This window comes from Salvelinus sp. IW2-2015, linkage group LG2 (assembly GCF_002910315.2).
Source record: "Salvelinus sp. IW2-2015 linkage group LG2, ASM291031v2, whole genome shotgun sequence".
In the NCBI taxonomy this organism is placed as follows: Eukaryota; Metazoa; Chordata; class Actinopteri; order Salmoniformes; family Salmonidae; genus Salvelinus; species Salvelinus sp. IW2-2015.
The window spans coordinates 12,629,674-12,647,362 of NC_036839.1; the positions used below are offsets into that span (position 1 = coordinate 12,629,674).

The 17,689-nt window shown below is 41.6% G+C and overlaps 1 protein-coding gene across 2 annotated transcripts in view; it reads right to left on the minus strand.

Moving 5' to 3' along the window:
- Positions 1-6,458: 6,458 nt before the first annotated feature.
- The window catches only part of LOC111974512 (activin receptor type-1-like), a 38,519-nt gene continuing 27,288 nt past the window's right edge, over positions 6,459-17,689 (minus strand). For both annotated transcript variants that reach the window (XM_024002254.2, XM_024002263.2), the window contains 6 exon segments: positions 6,459-7,207; positions 7,696-7,826; positions 10,030-10,227; positions 14,613-14,888; positions 15,471-15,617; positions 16,376-16,475. In XM_024002254.2, the coding sequence (XP_023858022.1) occupies positions 7,073-7,207; positions 7,696-7,826; positions 10,030-10,227; positions 14,613-14,888; positions 15,471-15,617; positions 16,376-16,475 (987 nt within the window). In that variant the 3' untranslated portion in view covers positions 6,459-7,072.

Sequence of the window (17,689 nt, forward strand, 5' to 3'; positions counted from 1 at the left end):
TAATCATGGCATTCTGCAATGAATAGACGGTCAGGATGGTCCACCAGGTAAACAGGCTGTTCCGGTCCTATATCTTCTTGTGACCTATTGAAAACAATAKAATAATGATAMAGCAAATTAAGATGCATTATGTATGCTTTTTGGTTTGATGACAAAACAAAGTAGCCTACACACCTGMGGAAGTTTGACGCTTTCAGGGTCCGACTCCAGCTCCAACTGACAGGCCTTTGTTGTTTTTTGAAGGGGTAAGGCCAAATCAAATTCAAATCAAATGTAATTTGTTGTATGCTTTGTAAAAAAACAGGGTGTAGACTAACAGTGAAATTATTACTTATGGGCCCTTCCCAACAATGCAGAGAGAATGAAAAGGCAAATAGTCTGTYTATGTAAATATCTAATTTCATCTTACATTTTGTTTCCTAATGCCTACACAATGCGATTGAGCATTTCAGTGGCCCAAGGGAGATGAAGCTAGATAAATTGACAAATATGAGTTTTATAAAAAATAAATAAACAAAGTGACTTATTAGACAAAGTGACAATTTTAAAATGACATTTAAAAGACTGCATGGGGGCTTTAATCTTCTCTGAACAATTTGAGAACATGACTTTAAATAGAACCATGAGGAAACCTGTAGGAAACATTATGCTGAAGTACTGAAATCGCCACAAAAGAACGGTAACGTTCTCTGAACTATTTGAGAACATTCCCAATGTCAAACCAGTTGGAGAATGTTCCTAGAACCTTACCAACATTTAAATGAAATGTAACCATTTTTTTAACTTTTAGGAAACATTCTGTTAAAGTAATGAAATACCAAGAAAATAACGTTTTTGTCAAGTTCCTTAAAATGTGCTGCTGATAATGTTCCAAAGCCAAGCAACGACCCTGTACAATTCCCAGAAAGTTGTGGGAAAGTTATATGCAAAATAACCATAGGACAACCACTCTCTCACCAAGCTCTAAGAAACATATGGTTCTCAGAACATTATGTGCTTGCTGGGTCTAGCCCACTGATAAAGACAAGTGAATGAGAGAGGCTGAATATCCTGGTCTGTTTAATCCATATAAATTGTGGAGCACACACTTGTCTGTGATGAACAAAAAACTGCAGCCTACATGAAATCAATTTTACATTTATAAAATTGTCCTGTGCTTGGGTTTTCCCAAAACATCATAGCACTAAAATTAAAACATAGTTTGTGATGTATGATGACTCAACTCTGCATCTGGCACCACAATCAACTGCACTCTCCTTTTCTCATTCACCTATGTAGGCATATCAGAAGACAATATCACCATGATCCAGTAAAGCAATATTGTCACCAGAATCAACATCTACGATAAGCAATATTTAAATTTCCCTTTTTACTATCTATAAACTCGTTTCAGAACTGCTTATAATCCCTATATCATGTTTTTAAAAAGGTACCTTGATATAAAGTGATGCATCTACCAACTAATTGTCCATCTAAAACCAATGGTCAAAAAATCTGATACATTTTTAAGTCACCAGGGATATCAAAAACACCTTAATACCTCTCTAGGGTATGTMGMACGGTAACYTCTCACCTCGTCAACAGCCAGTGAAACTGCAGGGCGCCAAATTCAAAACAGATATCCCATAATAAAATTCCTCAAACATATATGTATTTTACACCATTTTAAAGATACACTTGTTGTAAATCCAGCCACAGTGTCCGATTTCAAAAAGGCTTTACAACAAAAGCAAACCAAACGATTATGTTAGGTCAGAGCCAAGTCACAGAAAAACACTGCCATTTTTCCAGCCAAAGAGAGGATTCACAAAAAGCAGAAATATAGATAAAATTAATCACTAACCTTTGATGATCTTCATCAGATGACACTCATAGAACTTCATGTTACACAATACATGTATGTTTTGTTTGGTAAAGTTCATATTTATATCCAAAAATCTGAGTTTACATTGGCGCGTTATGTTCAGTAGTTCCAAAACATGGTGATTTTGCAGAGAGCCACATCAATTTACAAAAAATAGTCATCAAAAATTGATGAAAATACATTTACATTTACATTTAAGTCATTTAGCAGACGCTCTTATCCAGAGCGACTTACAAATTGGTGCATTCACCTTATGATATCCAGTGGAACAACCACTTACAATAGTGCATCTAACTCTTTTAAGGGGGGGGGTTAGAAGGATTACTTTATCCTATCCTAGGTATTCCTTAAAGAGATGGGGTTTCAGGTGTCTCCGGAAGGTGGTGATTGACTCCTGACCTGGCGTCGTGAGGAGTTTGTTCCACCATTGGGGTGCCAGAGCAGCGAACAGTTTTGACTGGGCTGAGCGGGAACTGTACTTCCTCAGAGGTAGGGAGCGAGCAGGCCAGAGGTGGATGAACGCAGTGCCCTTGTTTGGGTGTAGGGCCTGATCAGAGCCTGAAGGTACGGAGGTGCCTTTCCCCTCACAGCTCCGTAGCAAGCACCATGGTCTTGTAGCGGATGCGAGCTTCAACTGGAAGCCAGTGGAGAGAGCGGAGGAGCGGTGACGTAAAATACAAGTTTTATAATGGAATTTTAGATCCACTTCTCCTTAATGCAACCGCTGTGTCAGATTTCAAAAAAACTTTACGGAAAAAGCAAACCATGCAATAATCTGAGTACGGCGCTCAGACGACAAATCAACACAGAGATATCCGCCATGTTGGAGTCAACAGAAGTCAGAAATAGCATTATAAAAATTCACTTACCTTTGATGATCTTCATCAGAATGCACTCCCAGGAATCCCATTTCAACAATAAATGTTTGTTTTGTTCGATAATGTCCATAATTTATATCCAAATTCCTCCTTGTTGTTCGCGCATTCAGTACACAATCTAAACTCATGACGCGCGGGAAGGTCCAGGCAAAAGTTCAGACGAAAAGTCATATTACAGTTCGTAGAAACATGTCAAGCTAAGTATAGAATCAATCTTTAGGATGTTAACATAAATCTTCAATAATGTTCCAACCGGAGAATTCCTTTGTCTTCAGAAATGCAATGGAACTCAAGCTAACTCTCACATGAACGTGCATGGTCAGCTCATGGCAGACCTTACTCAATCCCCTCTTATTCACCCCCACTTCACAGTGGAAGCATCAAACWAGGTTCTAAAGACTGTTGACATCTAGTGGAAGCCTTAGGAAGTGCAACATGACKRCATTTCCYCTGTWTCTTGGATAAGCAAAGAGTTGAAAAACTAAAAACCTCAGATTTCCCACTTCCTGGTTGGATTTTTTCTCAGGTTTTTGCCTGCCATATGAGTTCTGCTATACTCACAGACATCATTCAAACCGTTTTAGAAACGTCAGAGTGTTTTCTATCCAAGTCTACTAATAACATGCATATCCTAGCATCTGGGCCTGAGTAGCAGGCAGTTTACTCTGGGCACGCTTTTCATCCGGACGTGAAAATACRGCCCCCTACCCCAACACAATTGTTTTAATTAAACTGATGAAAAGCCATGGTGAATGCTATCTACAAATGCTGGGAGGTGCTATACCTGTAAAATACWGTTCCTACTGTTTCAAATGTGTAGGGATTCACCAGAGCTGGACACAACCTTGCAGCTGTACAATCAAAGCCATTACACCAAGGTGTCTGACTGCGCCCCGAAGTGAAATCACAAGTGATTTACTTCAGCCTCTGTGTTTAACTTGGCGCCAAACCTACATGGTACAATAGCCAGGACACTGCACTAGCACCATATGCTGTATGCACCCTGTATGCTGTCTGTTCTACGGTACCTCAAGCACCGGCATACCTCCTGGTCAGATCACGTGGTCAGGAAAAACTCTAAGCCCCATCTATGGCCTCTTGGCAACACCATCCCAGTTATGAAACCAATGTGGTACATCTGGAAAAACGGTTTAGAAAAGTCCCTGCACTTTTCTGATCAACAGTCCCTCAACCCCTGACATGCCTCTGGTGTAGTCTGGGACTCAGTCCTCCATATCAGGTCCCTAATGTAGATCTAAGTGCTGTAACTTTCAGAATGTAGAGGTCAGCCAACTGGGCAACAGAATAAGGTTAAGGGTATTCCATATACAGACCAAGTCCAACAACCACTCGAGAGTACCGTACTATTTACTGAACTCTTGCAGGATAGTGGAACTTGATAAAGCGCGCTTCTTTATTGACCAATGCATCCTTAGCCTTCATCAGGTTTTAACAATAAACACTTATCAACTTCCACTGTCCTTCAAGAATAGATTGATTTCCTCTTGCACCTTAGTTGAAGAGCGAGGTAGGGGCAGTGTTCCCTTCTCTTTCTATGGTCTGTAAATCCAAAGTGAATCTGACGGAAGGCCTCCCATACAGCTACCTGCATGAAAATCACTACACAACAGCCATGGGTGACCGCATTGCTATCACTATTTTAAGTCTGCTAAATGACTAAAATGGAAATGTAATGCATTTCCGTAGGATCCCATTACGAACCTATTAGCAAAGCCACGTTGAACGCGGGGGTTCTATTCGCTTTTCATTCTCACATGATCTCTCTATTCTTCAAGGCCAAGGCTACCTACAGTACATGCTGTCCCTGGACGAATAGCACAGCTTCAGAAGATTGAAAGAACGAGAGAGAAAGTAACAGAGGGAAAGAGAACGAGAGGGCTGTGTGTGTTTTCCAGGTGTCAGGCTGCGTAGGAAGTTGAAAAAGCAACTGCTTCAAAGAAAATTATTTGCCAGCTTAGTGACGAAGTTGGAGAAATGAACTCTAGAAATGAATACGAAGAATTCCAGGCCCTCAGGATCTCTCGAGCTCTGTTGAATGATCACCACCACAACAGCAGCAACACTTTGCTTCAATGTTTTAATTGAAAAGCTACCAAACCTAAAAGCTGAGGGAAAACAAGTACACAAACAATATGCATTACTGTCATCTTGCAGTGCTGTAGTGGGAATTAGTCGAAAATCATTTCTTCTATTTGCATGTAAATGGGGAGCATAGTGAGTGAACAACTGCCCGTATACACAAAGCAGCAAAATGAGACCTTGTTAAAAACTACATCTGGTCATTGTGGATCAGTTCACAGTAGCACAGTCAGGAGACCGTTCACATGACCAGTTAATAATGACCATGAGTGAGTCCCGAAAGGCACATTATTCCGTATAAAGTGCTCTACTTTTGACCAGATCACTATTGGCCTCGGTCAAAAGTAGTGCACTATATAGGGAATAGGGTGCCATTTGGGACATTRCCTAGGATGTTGTCTATAAAATATGCTAATTTGGAGATGCTCATTTTGGGTGCCAGTCAGTCCTGGCAGACAACTGACATATCAATTGCTTTGCTCTTTACCGGCCCCATACTGATTCAGGAATACAAATGAGTGCAGGTGACACCATTTACAGTACCATTCTAGACTTGCCTTTTGTTTCTCTTCGGGCAACTGCTCCACAATTTTAGCAGTTCAATTTAGTCATTAGGGCCTAGAATACCCTCTGACATTTCCCAAATTAAAATGTATTTGTTGCATTTTACAACCGAGATTGAGCTGTGTTTAATATGGAAATGGATTAACATGCCCTACATACTTTGCTGCATTTCATTATTTGTTTAGTAGTCGACAAGCTGGACACAAGAAAAGTTCCTTTGTGCAGTGAACAGCTTACYTCTCTGCTGCAGGTCAGTAAGACTTTAGGGGCGGCACTATGCCAAGGCAAAGGAACTGTCTAGTCCGGGAGGACAAAGGAAAATATGCAGAGCTGATGAAATTAAAATACACTCTGGATTTGAATAACAACCACTGCTAATACTCACCACGAGCATATTACTTATCCTGACATAGTTGCAAAACTGTGATAACGTTCACAAACTTCCCAGGTTTTCCAGCAATTTATTCCGACCTAAATTCTGTGAATCTTCCAACTGTCATTTCTGGAAAAACCTGAGGATTTTGGAAGGTTACCAGACTTTTGCAAACCTATCACAGCATGTAAAAAAGTTCATGTTTAGGTAGAGATGTGCAGAGCAAATATTGTGGGGAATATATTTTGATGAGGGGGAAAAAGGTTCATTTGATGTTGTAACTGACAGATGAGACAGAGCATCTATGTTTTTCTCTATTTAATTCATAGAAATCACTACTTGATATAAAATGTTAAAAGAAAAAGAAAAGGCTGAAGTTGGACTTCAATTACTTTGACAATGCACAAATTAAGACAATATTACTTTACAGGCATAACTTCTGCTCCTGTATGAATAGAGTTCAGCGTCATCTAGTAAATATTTGATTTGCTCTTTTAGGATTTGTCTCAATTAAGCTGATGAAACAACCAAACAAAAGAACAGGTACATAATGTGAAATGTATGGCGATATAAAAAGTTTGTGACAGGATACGTTAGACGACATCGCCAAAGTAAGAAGTAAAGAGTGGCTATAACTGTCTGCAGCACAATTCTACAACACAGTGTGTTAGCTAAATACGTTACAGGTCGGATGAAATACCAAGAGAATTGTTCTAACAATATTGTAAACAGCAGTGCACGAGAGATGCAGTGAAAGCAAAAAACTATTTTTTCCTCATTCTGATTACTGGAGTTTGTGTGAACTATAAAACAAAACATTTTTGGCAAGTTGTTTTTTCTCTCCAAATGCATCAGCAACAGTGCAAGCCAGGAATGCAAAGATTGCTAGTGCAATAAACAGCAATAAAGCACGGCCAATATTGCTAAATTAAATATGTTCAGACATTTCTCCGAAAATCGGCAGCTCTAAAGCGATATACAGTACTCAAATGCCCAGGTAACAGTTTCTTCCTTGAAGAACGTGACTATTAGTTCAATATTCCTATATCTTAAAAAGGGATAGTCACCTAATATCCAAGACTATTGGCAGTCTTAAATGCCCTGTAAGCCATCTTTGGATGCCAAAATGTGTCCCACCAAGTGTTTAAAATAAATACAAATGTGCCACTTTAAGAGCACTGAGCCCAACCGGTCCATTTTCTCCTGTGTGTTGTCCAGGGGAACCGAACTGCCTGCTGGATGTCTTTAAAGGCCTTTAGGTRTCCTCTCCCTGCGCACCAACAAGGAAGAAGCTCAACAGTCCGTTTTAATTTTGTCCAGAGAGTTGTCGATTTTTGTCAGAGTCTTTTTGATGCGTAGCGCCGTTAATCTGGCGGATGGATTCTGGTACCAGCACTCCTTCATAAGTTTTGCGATGGACGTTAAAGTCTGGAAAGCAAGAGGAAATCAGAGTTAAAAATCCATTAAAGTTCACTTAAAAAAATAAAAATAAAAAGTGTGAAAGTGTATAGTTTCGCAAAGCAAAGGGTAAAGCAATTATTCTTAAAATCAAATAAAAAAAGTGTATTTGTCCAGTACACAGAATTGCAGATGTTATCACAGGTGCAGCGAAAATAACAAATATCAGAATGAGTAATATAAAAGGCTAGAATTCTAAGCAAAAATGAATTCTAAGCACAAAAGACTAACTGCCAATCAGACCGTATTATGTTTTCAATGGAGCTGGGAAATGCGGTTGGCGGCTGACAAGCTGTTTACAGAGACATGTAACCGTCTGATGAGGAAGGACAACCTAGCAGACAGCGCAGCATTCTGCACCGRTTATAAATAGACAGATTTGGAGAGGCTCATTCCTTATGAAAACATATATTAGCTAGTTCTCTCTCCACCTCTGCTTGTCTCATCTCTGTACTCACTGGATCTGAGAACCATCTGTTGGGGATGTTGGGTCTCTGCTGGTCCACACACACCACCTTCTTCATGTCTTCAAAGCTGGGGTCGCTGGGCACCGCATCATGGAAGGGAGGCTTGTAGTCCTCTACAATGCCTACACACAGAGTATGTGGGAGAATACACAACATATAAATGTCTATGCGATCTCACATTAAACRGCATGGGAATTTTAATATTGAGCAATATGCAAGTGTAACAGAGAATAGGAAAAATACATGACAGAAATATCCATAAAATCTGCCGAATGGGGTTTTATACTGTATTTCATCCTACTTAATGACAGAAATATGTTAGCCAAGTAAAAGTGACAAAACAAAACGTGAAATAGCATAGAAAAACGCTAACAAGGTGCATTGTTTGCATAGTTCTCACTTGCTACTTGTGTACTAGGTGGAAACCCATGGGGAAAGTACGTCATTTAACTGTGTGGAGAAAGCAAGATCCATTTCAGATAAGATGCCAGRGCCTCTAGTCCCAGACTAGACCACAGACACGGGGGAGAGTTGTCTGTCCTCCTCTGAAGTCACATTCACTCATTTCCTCAATGAGACTGTCAGCCCAAGTATTGATTTGTTCTGCCAATGGTCAACACAACTTTATGCATAGCAAAGTGATACGGCGGTTTTGCTATTAGATTGCTAAACACTTCCTCTAAAAGTGGAGAATTCAATTCTCAAAAATCCAGCTGGACATTATGTTCTACATACAGTTGAAGTTGGAAGTTTACATACACTTCGGTTGGAGTCATTAAAGCTCGTTTTTTCAACCACTCCACAAATGTCTTGTTYACAAACTATAGTTTTGGCAAGTCGGTTAGGACATCTACTTTGTGCATGACAAGTAATTTTTCAAACAATTGTTTACAGATTATTTCACTGTATCACAATTCTAATGGGTCAGAAGTTACATACACTAAGTTGACTGTGCCTTTAAACAGCTTGGAAAATTCCAGAAAATTATGTCATGGCTTTAAAAGCTTCTGATATGCTAATTGACATCATTTGAGTCAATTGGACGTGTACCTGTGGACAAACAATAGTACGCAAGTATGAACACCATGGGACCACGCAGCTGTCATACCGCTCAGGAAGGAGACACGTTCTGTCTCCTACAGATGAACGTACTTTGGTGCGAAAAGGGCAAATCAATCCCAGAACAACAGCAAAGGACCTTGTGAAGATGCTGGAGGATACAGGTACTAAAGTATCTATATCCACAGTAAAACGAGTCCTATAGAGACAAAACCTGAAAGGCCGCTCAGCAAGGAATAAACCACTGCTCCAAAACCGCAATAAAAAAGCCAGACTACAGTTTGCAACTGCACATGGGGACAAATATTGTACTTTTTGGAGATATTTCCTCTGGTCTGATGAAACAAAAATAGAACTGTTTGGCCATAATGACCATTGTTACGTTTGGAGGTAAAAGGGGGAGGCTTGCAAGCCGAAGAACACCATCCCAACCGTGAAGCACAGGGGTGGCAGCATCATGTTGTGGGGGTGCTTTCCTGCAGGAGGGACTGGTGCACTTCACAAAATAGATGGCATCATGAGGATGGAAAATGATGTGGATATATTGAAGCAACATCAAGACATCAGTCAGGAAGTTAAAGCTTGGTTGCAAATGGGTCTTCCAAATGGACAATGACCCCACACATACTTCCAAAGTTGTGGCAAAATGGCTTAAGGACAACAAAGTCAAGGTATTGGAGTGGCCATCACAAAGCGCTGACCTCATTCCTATAGAAAATGTGTGGGAAGAACTGAAAAAGCGTGTGCAAGCAAGGAGGCCTACAAACCTGACTCAGTTACACCAGCTCTGTCAGGAGGAATGAGGATTAACTGTCGGGAATTGTGAAAAACTGAGTTTAAATGTATTTGGCGTAGGGGTAGGTAAACCTCTCACTTCAACTGTATTATGATAGGTTTTGATTATGCCCTGACAGAGACATTAGAGAATATTCCAAGATCAGCATGCATATGCAGACAGGCAGGTAACAGAAAGATACCTACAGAAGCTCTGTATAATCAAACTACTACATGACATGTTTAACATGCTTTGTCAAATAGCCCTAAATGCATGACATTCTAGATGTTTGTTTTTAATACTACCTTTTTACTGAATACTTTTTATAGTTGCTGCACTGTTTTAGATGACAGCTTYCAAGTAKGTGTTTCATCGCACTGTGTACACTACACTGTATTCTAWGCATATGACAAATCAACTTTGATTTGATGGTCAATGAGTGAAGGAGTGAGAGAGAACAGAAGAAACCATTCAACGTGTATTGTACTGACCGTTGCTGACCGTGCTCCTTGCAATCTCCCACAGGACCAGGCCAAAGGCCCAGATGTCCACTCTCTTGAAGGACTCAAAGCAGTCCATCTGGATGGAGTCGTCCAYGACCTCTGGGGCCATGTAGCGCTTCGTGCCCACTTTAGGGTTGTTGCCCACGTCTAACTCGTTTGTGTCTTGGAAATGCATCACAGCAAGACCTAGGACAGAAAACATTTTTTAATCATTAAAAGGATTCAAAATATGCTGTCTCTGGACCAAAATGATTGTCCTTATTAAATTAATATATCTAAAGCACAGTATACTGTCCTCTGGTGGATGTGATTAGACACAAAAAAAAACAAATAGCTTAGAACTGTTGTCAAAAACAACCATATTTATCCAATATCAAATTACGCCACGATCGTATCACAACAAAAACAACTCATCAACATCCTGTTTGTGAGCAGAATGCAGCACATAAACAACTTAAAAGGGATGATGGTCGTGACCTTAGTAGTAGTCTCAATGAGTAGTCAGAGCTACCTGAAATGACTCACACTTATCATTGGCACCGAGAACTTTGCGTTTGGGACATGAGTGCTCCTTAATGCATGTTTGGTTAAGGCTTAAAGAGCTTCCTGCTCGGTTCTTCCTCTAATGCTAAAAAAAACAAAAACAGGGTAGATGGAGGGAAGAGTGTTGGAGTGGTTTGGRATTTGGTATTTTATTAGGATCCCCATTAGCTGTTGCAAAAGCAGCAGCTACTCTTCCTGGGGTCCACACAAAACATGAAACATAATACAGAATGACATAACACAGAACATCAATAGACAAGAACAGCTCAAGGACAGAACTACATACATGTGTTTAAAAGGCACACGTAGTCTACATATCAATGCATATGAGATGGAAGGAAGATGAGTTGAGTTGGTTCAGGTTATTAAATCAACCTACACTGTAGTGTTAACAAACACTACAGGAACAAGATCATCCACATGTATCCATCACATTTTAATAATGCTGTAGAACTTTGTTCTAAAGCTGTATTCGTACCCATTGGATGCAGTGATCKCAATATAGTGGCTATATCCAGGAAAGCCGAAGTTACAACAGCTGGGCCTAAAATAGTGTATAAGAGATCATACAAAAGATTTTGCTGTGACTCATGTGGATGATGTTAAAAATATTTGTTGGTCTGATSTGATAAATGAGGAGCATCCAGATGCTGCATTTGATGAATTTATGAAATTGCWTCTTCCAATTATTGATAAACATGCACCTGTTAAGAAACTGACTGTTAGAACTGTTAAGGCTCCATGGATRGATGAGGAATTGAAAAACTGTATGGTTGAAAGTGATGGGGCAAAAGGAGTGGCTAATAAGTCTGGCTGGACATCTGACTGGCTGACTTACTGCAAATTGAGAAATGATGTGACTAAACTCAACAAAAAGAAMAAACTTTATTATGAAGCCAAGATCAATGATATAAAGAATGATGGGGAAAAATGTACRTTAAATGAAATTATGGMCAGAAAGACAAATTAAACTCCATCTTTCATTGAATCAGATGGCTTATTCATCACAAAACCATTTGATGTTGCCAATTATTTCAATGATTATTTCATTGACAAATTGGGGAAACTTAGGCAGGAAATGCCCACGACAAACAGTGAGCAATTATATTCATGCATAAAAAAAATCWAATAATGAAAGGAAAGCCGTGCAAGTTTTGAATTTTGTAAAGTTAATGTGGGAGAGGTGAAAAATGATTGTTATCCATCAATAATGACAAACCTCCTGGCATTGACAACTTAGATGGAAAGCTACGGAGGATGGTAGCTGACTCTATAGCCACTCCTATCTGTCATATTTTTAATCTGAGCCTAGAGGAAAGTCTTTGTCCTCAGGCCTGGAGGAAAGCCAGTAATTCCGCTACCAAAGAGTGGTAAAGCGGCCTTTACTGGTTCAAACAGCAGACCTATAAGCATGCTGCCCAGCTTTTAGCAAACTGTTGGGAAAAAGTGTGATTGACCAAATATAATACTATTTCTCTGTAAACAAATTAACAACATTCTTTCAGCATGCTTATAAAGAAGGGCACTCAACATGTACTGCACTGACACAAATGACTGATGATTGATTGAAAGAAATTGATAATAAGATGATTGTGGGAGCTGTACTGTTAGATTTCAGTGCAGCCTTTGATATTATTGACCATAACCTGTTGTTGAAAAAACTTAAGTGCTATGGCTTTTCAACCTCTGTCATATCGTGGATTCAGAGCTATCCATCTAATAGAACTCAAAGGGTTTTCTTTAATGGAAGCTTCTCTAATGTCAAACATGTAAAGTGTGGTGTACCGCAGGGCAGCTCTCTAGGCCCTCTACTCTTTCTATTTTTACCAATGACCGGACACTGGAATTAAACAAAGCATGTGTGTCCATGTATGCTGATGATTCAACCATATACGCATCAGCAACCACAGCTAATGAAGTCACTGAAATCCTTAACAAAGAGTTGCAGTCTGTTTTGGAATGGATGGAAAACTAAGAGCATTGTATTTGGTACAAATCATTCCTTAAGTGCTAGACCTCAGCTGAATCTGGTAATGAATGGTGTGGCTGTTGAACAAGTTGAGGAGACTAAATTARTTGGCGTTGCCTTAGATTGTAAACTGTCATGGTCAAAACATATAGATTCAATGGTTGCAAAGATGGGGAGAGATCTAGCCGTAATAAAGAGATGCTCTGCTTTGACYCCACACTCCAAAAAGCAAGTTCTGCAGGCTTTAGTTTTGTCTAATCTTGATTATTGTCCAGGCGTGTGGTCTAGTGCGGCAAGGAAAGATCTAGTTAAGCTGCAGCTGGCCCAGAACAGAGCGGCATGTTTCGCTCTTAATTGTAATTAGGGCTGAAATAAATACTATGCATGTCTCTCTTGGCTAAGAGTTGAGGAWAGACTGACTGCATCACTTCTTTTTATAAGAAATATTAATGTGTTGAAAATCCCAAATTGTTTGCCTAGTCAACTTACACAGAGCTCTGACACACACAAACACACTTATCCCACCAGACATGCCACCAGGGGTCTTTTCATAGTCCCCAAATCCAGAACAAACTCAAGAAAACATACAGTATTATATAGAGCCCTTATTGCATGGAATTTCCTTCCATCTCATATTGCTCAAATAAACAGCAAACCTGGTTTCAAAAAACAGATAAAGCAACACCTCGRGGCACAAAGCCTCCCCCCTATTTGACCTAGATAGTTTGTGTGTATGCATTGATATGTAGGCTACATGTGCCTTTTTTTAAATGGATGTATGTAGTTCTGTCCTTGAGCTGTTCTAATGATGTTCTGTATTATGTAATTCTGTATTATGTTTCATGTTTTGCGTGGACCCCAGGAAGAGTAGCTGCTGATGGGGATCCTAATAAAATACCAAATACTTCCTTTGGTCTTTGTCATGGTAGCTAGCAACGTAGGTTATGCTGTATCTCCACACAGTTCCAGACAGGGCAGGTCACGGGGAAAATGGAAAATAACAAAACAGCAGGGATCTAGACAGCCACAAACCCGGGACAATACGCGGTRCCAGCCACAAAGGCTAACCGTGTCGCGGGCTGCGTTCAAGAAAACCTCGCTAGCTTGATATGCAGCTAGCTAGCTGCTAGGCTAGCTGCGACGCCAAATAGCTCCTCAGACCSGCCCTTGGTCGGCAGGATCACTSGAAAGAGACAAGCAGTCCCAGCAACTGCGTCGCATGATCCAAACTATGAAGCTAGATAGCTAGATCGCTACCAAGAACTTTMGTGACAGTTTGCAAAGGCGCTATTACCACCACTGTTTTTTATTWAAATMTTATTTMTATRCCTTTTTCTCCCCAATTCCGTGGTATCAAATTGGTAGTTACAGTCTTGTCCCARCGCTGCAACTCCCGTACGGACTCGGGAGAGGCGAAGGTCGAGAGCCGTGCGTCCTKCGAAACACAACCCAGCCGAGCTGCTTCTTGACACAATGCCCGCTTAGCCTAGAAGCCAGCCACACCAATGTGTCGGAGGAAACACAAGAGTCGCTAGAGCGTGATGGTACAAGGACATCCCAGCCGGCCAAGCCTTCCCCTAACCCGGACGACGCTGGGTCAATAGTGCGCCGCCCCATGGGTCTCTATGGTCGCGGCCGGCTGCGACAGAGCCTGAACTCAAACCAGTATCTCTAGTGGCACAGCTAGCACGGCGAGGCAGTGCCTTAGACCACCGCGCCACTCGGGAGGCCCTATTACCACCAATATATAATATGGACACAACAGAAAAAGGTCACATTATATAGATTAATTTACAACATCTAAATGAACAACAACCAGTGGAGGCTGGTAGGAGGAGCTATAMGAGGACAGGCTCCTTGTAATAGCTGGAATGGAATCGATGGAACGAGTCAAATGTAGTTTCTATATGTTTGATACCGCTCCATTTATTCCATTCCAACCATTACAATGAGCCCGTCCTCCTATAGCTCACCCCACCAGCCTCCTCTGACAACAACCAATACAAATCTTGAATGAACGCATACAGTATGCTTTATATCCACAACACTATGCTCTTACCCAGGTCGGCGATGCAGCACTGGCCGTTCTTGTTGACGAGTATGTTTTTGCTTTTGAGGTCTCGGTGGGCGATGGCCGGCTTGCCCTGGGTGCCGAAGATCTCCACGTGGAGGTGTGCCAGGCCGCTGGCGATGGACAAAGCCATGCGCAGACAGCTGGCTGTGTCCAGGGTGCTCAGCTGCAGGTAGTCGTACAGGGAGCCCATCTCGTGGAAGTGTGTGATTAGCCACAGCTGTGTACTCGAGTTTCTGGAAGTCATGTCCGAAGCGATGAAGCCTGCAGCCAAGGACGCACACAGACCGACAGGCACACACACACATTTACATTTAAGTCATTTAGCAGACGCTCTTATCCAGAGCGACTTACAAATTGGTGCATTCACCTTATGATATCCAGTGGAACAACCACTTTACAATAGTGCATCTAACTCTTAAGGGGGAGGGGGGGGGTTAGAAGGATTACTTTATCCTATCCTAGGTATTCCTTAAAGAGGTGGGGTTTCAGGTGTCTCCGGAAGGTGGTGATTGACTCCGCTGACCTGGCGTCGTGAGGGAGTTTGTTCCACCATTGGGGTGCCAGAGCAGCGAACAGTTTTGACTGGGCTGAGCGGGAACTGTACTTCCTCAGACACATTAGAGCGCAGGGAAAAGCTGGGAAAGGTATTTCTTCAAATTCAATATGACAGACAGATGGGGTGAATCCTAACTCCCACAGGTCAAATGTTCACTTAGTCTTCCATTGACACCAATGCAGGACAAAAAAAACATTCCACATCGGTGGGAGTTTGGATTTGCCCCATATAGACCAGCTCCTGTCAGACTGGGTTGCTTCGCCTAGAYCGTATCTGGAGGTACGTACCCAGGATGTTCTCATGCCTCAGCAGCACTGTGTTGTAGATCTCAGTCTCTCTGAACCAGGACTTCTCATCTCTGGAGGAGAAGATCTTCACGGCCACACTCTCCCCCTGCCACTGGCCTCGCCAAACCTCACCGTAGCGCCCCTTACCTATAGCGGGGGAAACAGGGGAGAGATGAGAAAACAGCAGACATTCTCAAGTCCTGCATTCATAAATAATGTTTTCGAGCAGAAGTGCTGACCTAGGATCAGTTTTAGATCATCATTACTAAAATGATATGGACAGGGGTGACCTGATCCCAGATCAGCACTTTGAGATGCTTTGGGAATACAGATCTGGCCTCAAATGACATTCATCAAATACAGTGGAAAAATATCAACCCGTCAAACTATGACAGGAATACCCCCAATGTTCCCTCCCAACTCAAAAGTCAGATCATCTCTGTACATAGAGATTGTTTTGCTGATTGTATTGGTTTTATAAAAGGCAGTGTTACACAAAACTGCAGACCATTAGTTAATGGAACACACAGTACCTTTATTTTGGTCATCTTACTCAACTTGACTTTTTGCATGAACTACATCCCCATTTGACACGAAACCAAACATGTTTGTTAAAAAATATTTTTGGTTGGTAGTTACTTTGGCTATCTGGCCTAGTTTCAAACCGAGTTGTAAGAAAACTAAGAACACTTCCAAAAAAAATCTACTCAGAAAACTCCCGGGGTCAGGGAACAGCACGGGCTCTGTTTTGCAAAACAAATCTGTTCCAAAGGCGTTTCACTTTAAGATGTCTTAAAGGGGCATTTTACTCGAAAACCGTGTCCGTGCATACAATGGACGCCCTGATCCTYAACGTACACCTCAGTTACTGAACAAAGAGAGAACAGACTGTATTGGATACTGACCCACACATTCGTTGAGTGTGATTTGTCGGGCGACGGTTCTCTGAACTAGGAAGGGGAGTCCGGAGCCGCTTCCCGACGTGCACGAATGATCCAGCAAATCCTGAGAGAAGGGGAGGGACAGCCAATAAATGAACAGCATCCAGAGGGATCAGATCAGCCGGTAGTCCCTAGATGAAAAAGGTGTCCCAGCCCCGGACATAGCAGAGCATATGGGATTCATTGGAGTCTGATTGGAGTGGGAGTTGTTCATTCTGCGCCGTCTCTCGGTCTGGTTAGTGGCCACGCTGCAGAGACGTCGGTCTGTCAAATCAAATTTTATTTGTCACATGCTTCGTAAAGAACAGGTGTAGACTAACAGTGAAATGCTTACTTACAGGCCCTTCCAAACAATTCAGAGGATATAAAAAAATAATAATAATAATAGTAACACAAGGAATAGATACAAAATGAGTAACAACTTGGCTATATATATACACGTGTGTGTGTGTGTGTATACACGTATATACACACACTATACACACAGGGTACCAGTAGAGTCGATGTGCAGGGGTACGAGGTAATTGATGTAGATATTTACATATAGGTAGGGATAAAGTTTCTAGGCAACAGGATAGATAGACAGTAGCAGCAGTGTATGTGGTAAGTCAAAAGAATTACTGCAAAAAAGGGTCAATGCGGATAGTCTGGGTAGCTATTTGGTTAACTATTAAGCAATCTTATGGCTTGGGGGTAAAAGCTGTTCAGGGTCCGGTTGGTTGGGTCTGTCTGTGTGTCTGGCCTCCCTGGAGCAGCAGAGGGTCCTCTGCTTGGTAAAKAACAGCAGTCCCTGGTGATTAGTGAGCTGAGGGGGCTGATAGATGTGATGTAATCCCAGCCCTAGACTCCAAACAGGCACAATGCTGCTAAGCCTTTAATGTGCATCTTATCTCCAGGCTTCTGCAGGGCACCATGACTGACACAAGGGGGCAGTGTTTAGCAACTCCAAATTTGGCTGAGAAAAACACTAACAAGAAGAGYGGACTAAAATGGAAACATTTAAGAGATAGATACTTAATGCATAAAACAACAGCTGTGTGAAAGCAAGTAAAGGAAAGGAATGCTAAATGGAAGCTGTAAATCCAAATGAGAACTCATTTTGTTGTGAGTTTAACATCCCTGTTTGGTGGGAGGGCAGATCTGGGCTGTTCGGTGGAAGGGGGTAGGGGAGAGAGGCGTGGGGGGAAATTCAGCCACAGCATTATCATAATCACCACAGACTTAGGCACCCAGGGCCTAGGGAGAGGGGGACCTGCATGTGTTTTAAGGAAATGTGTT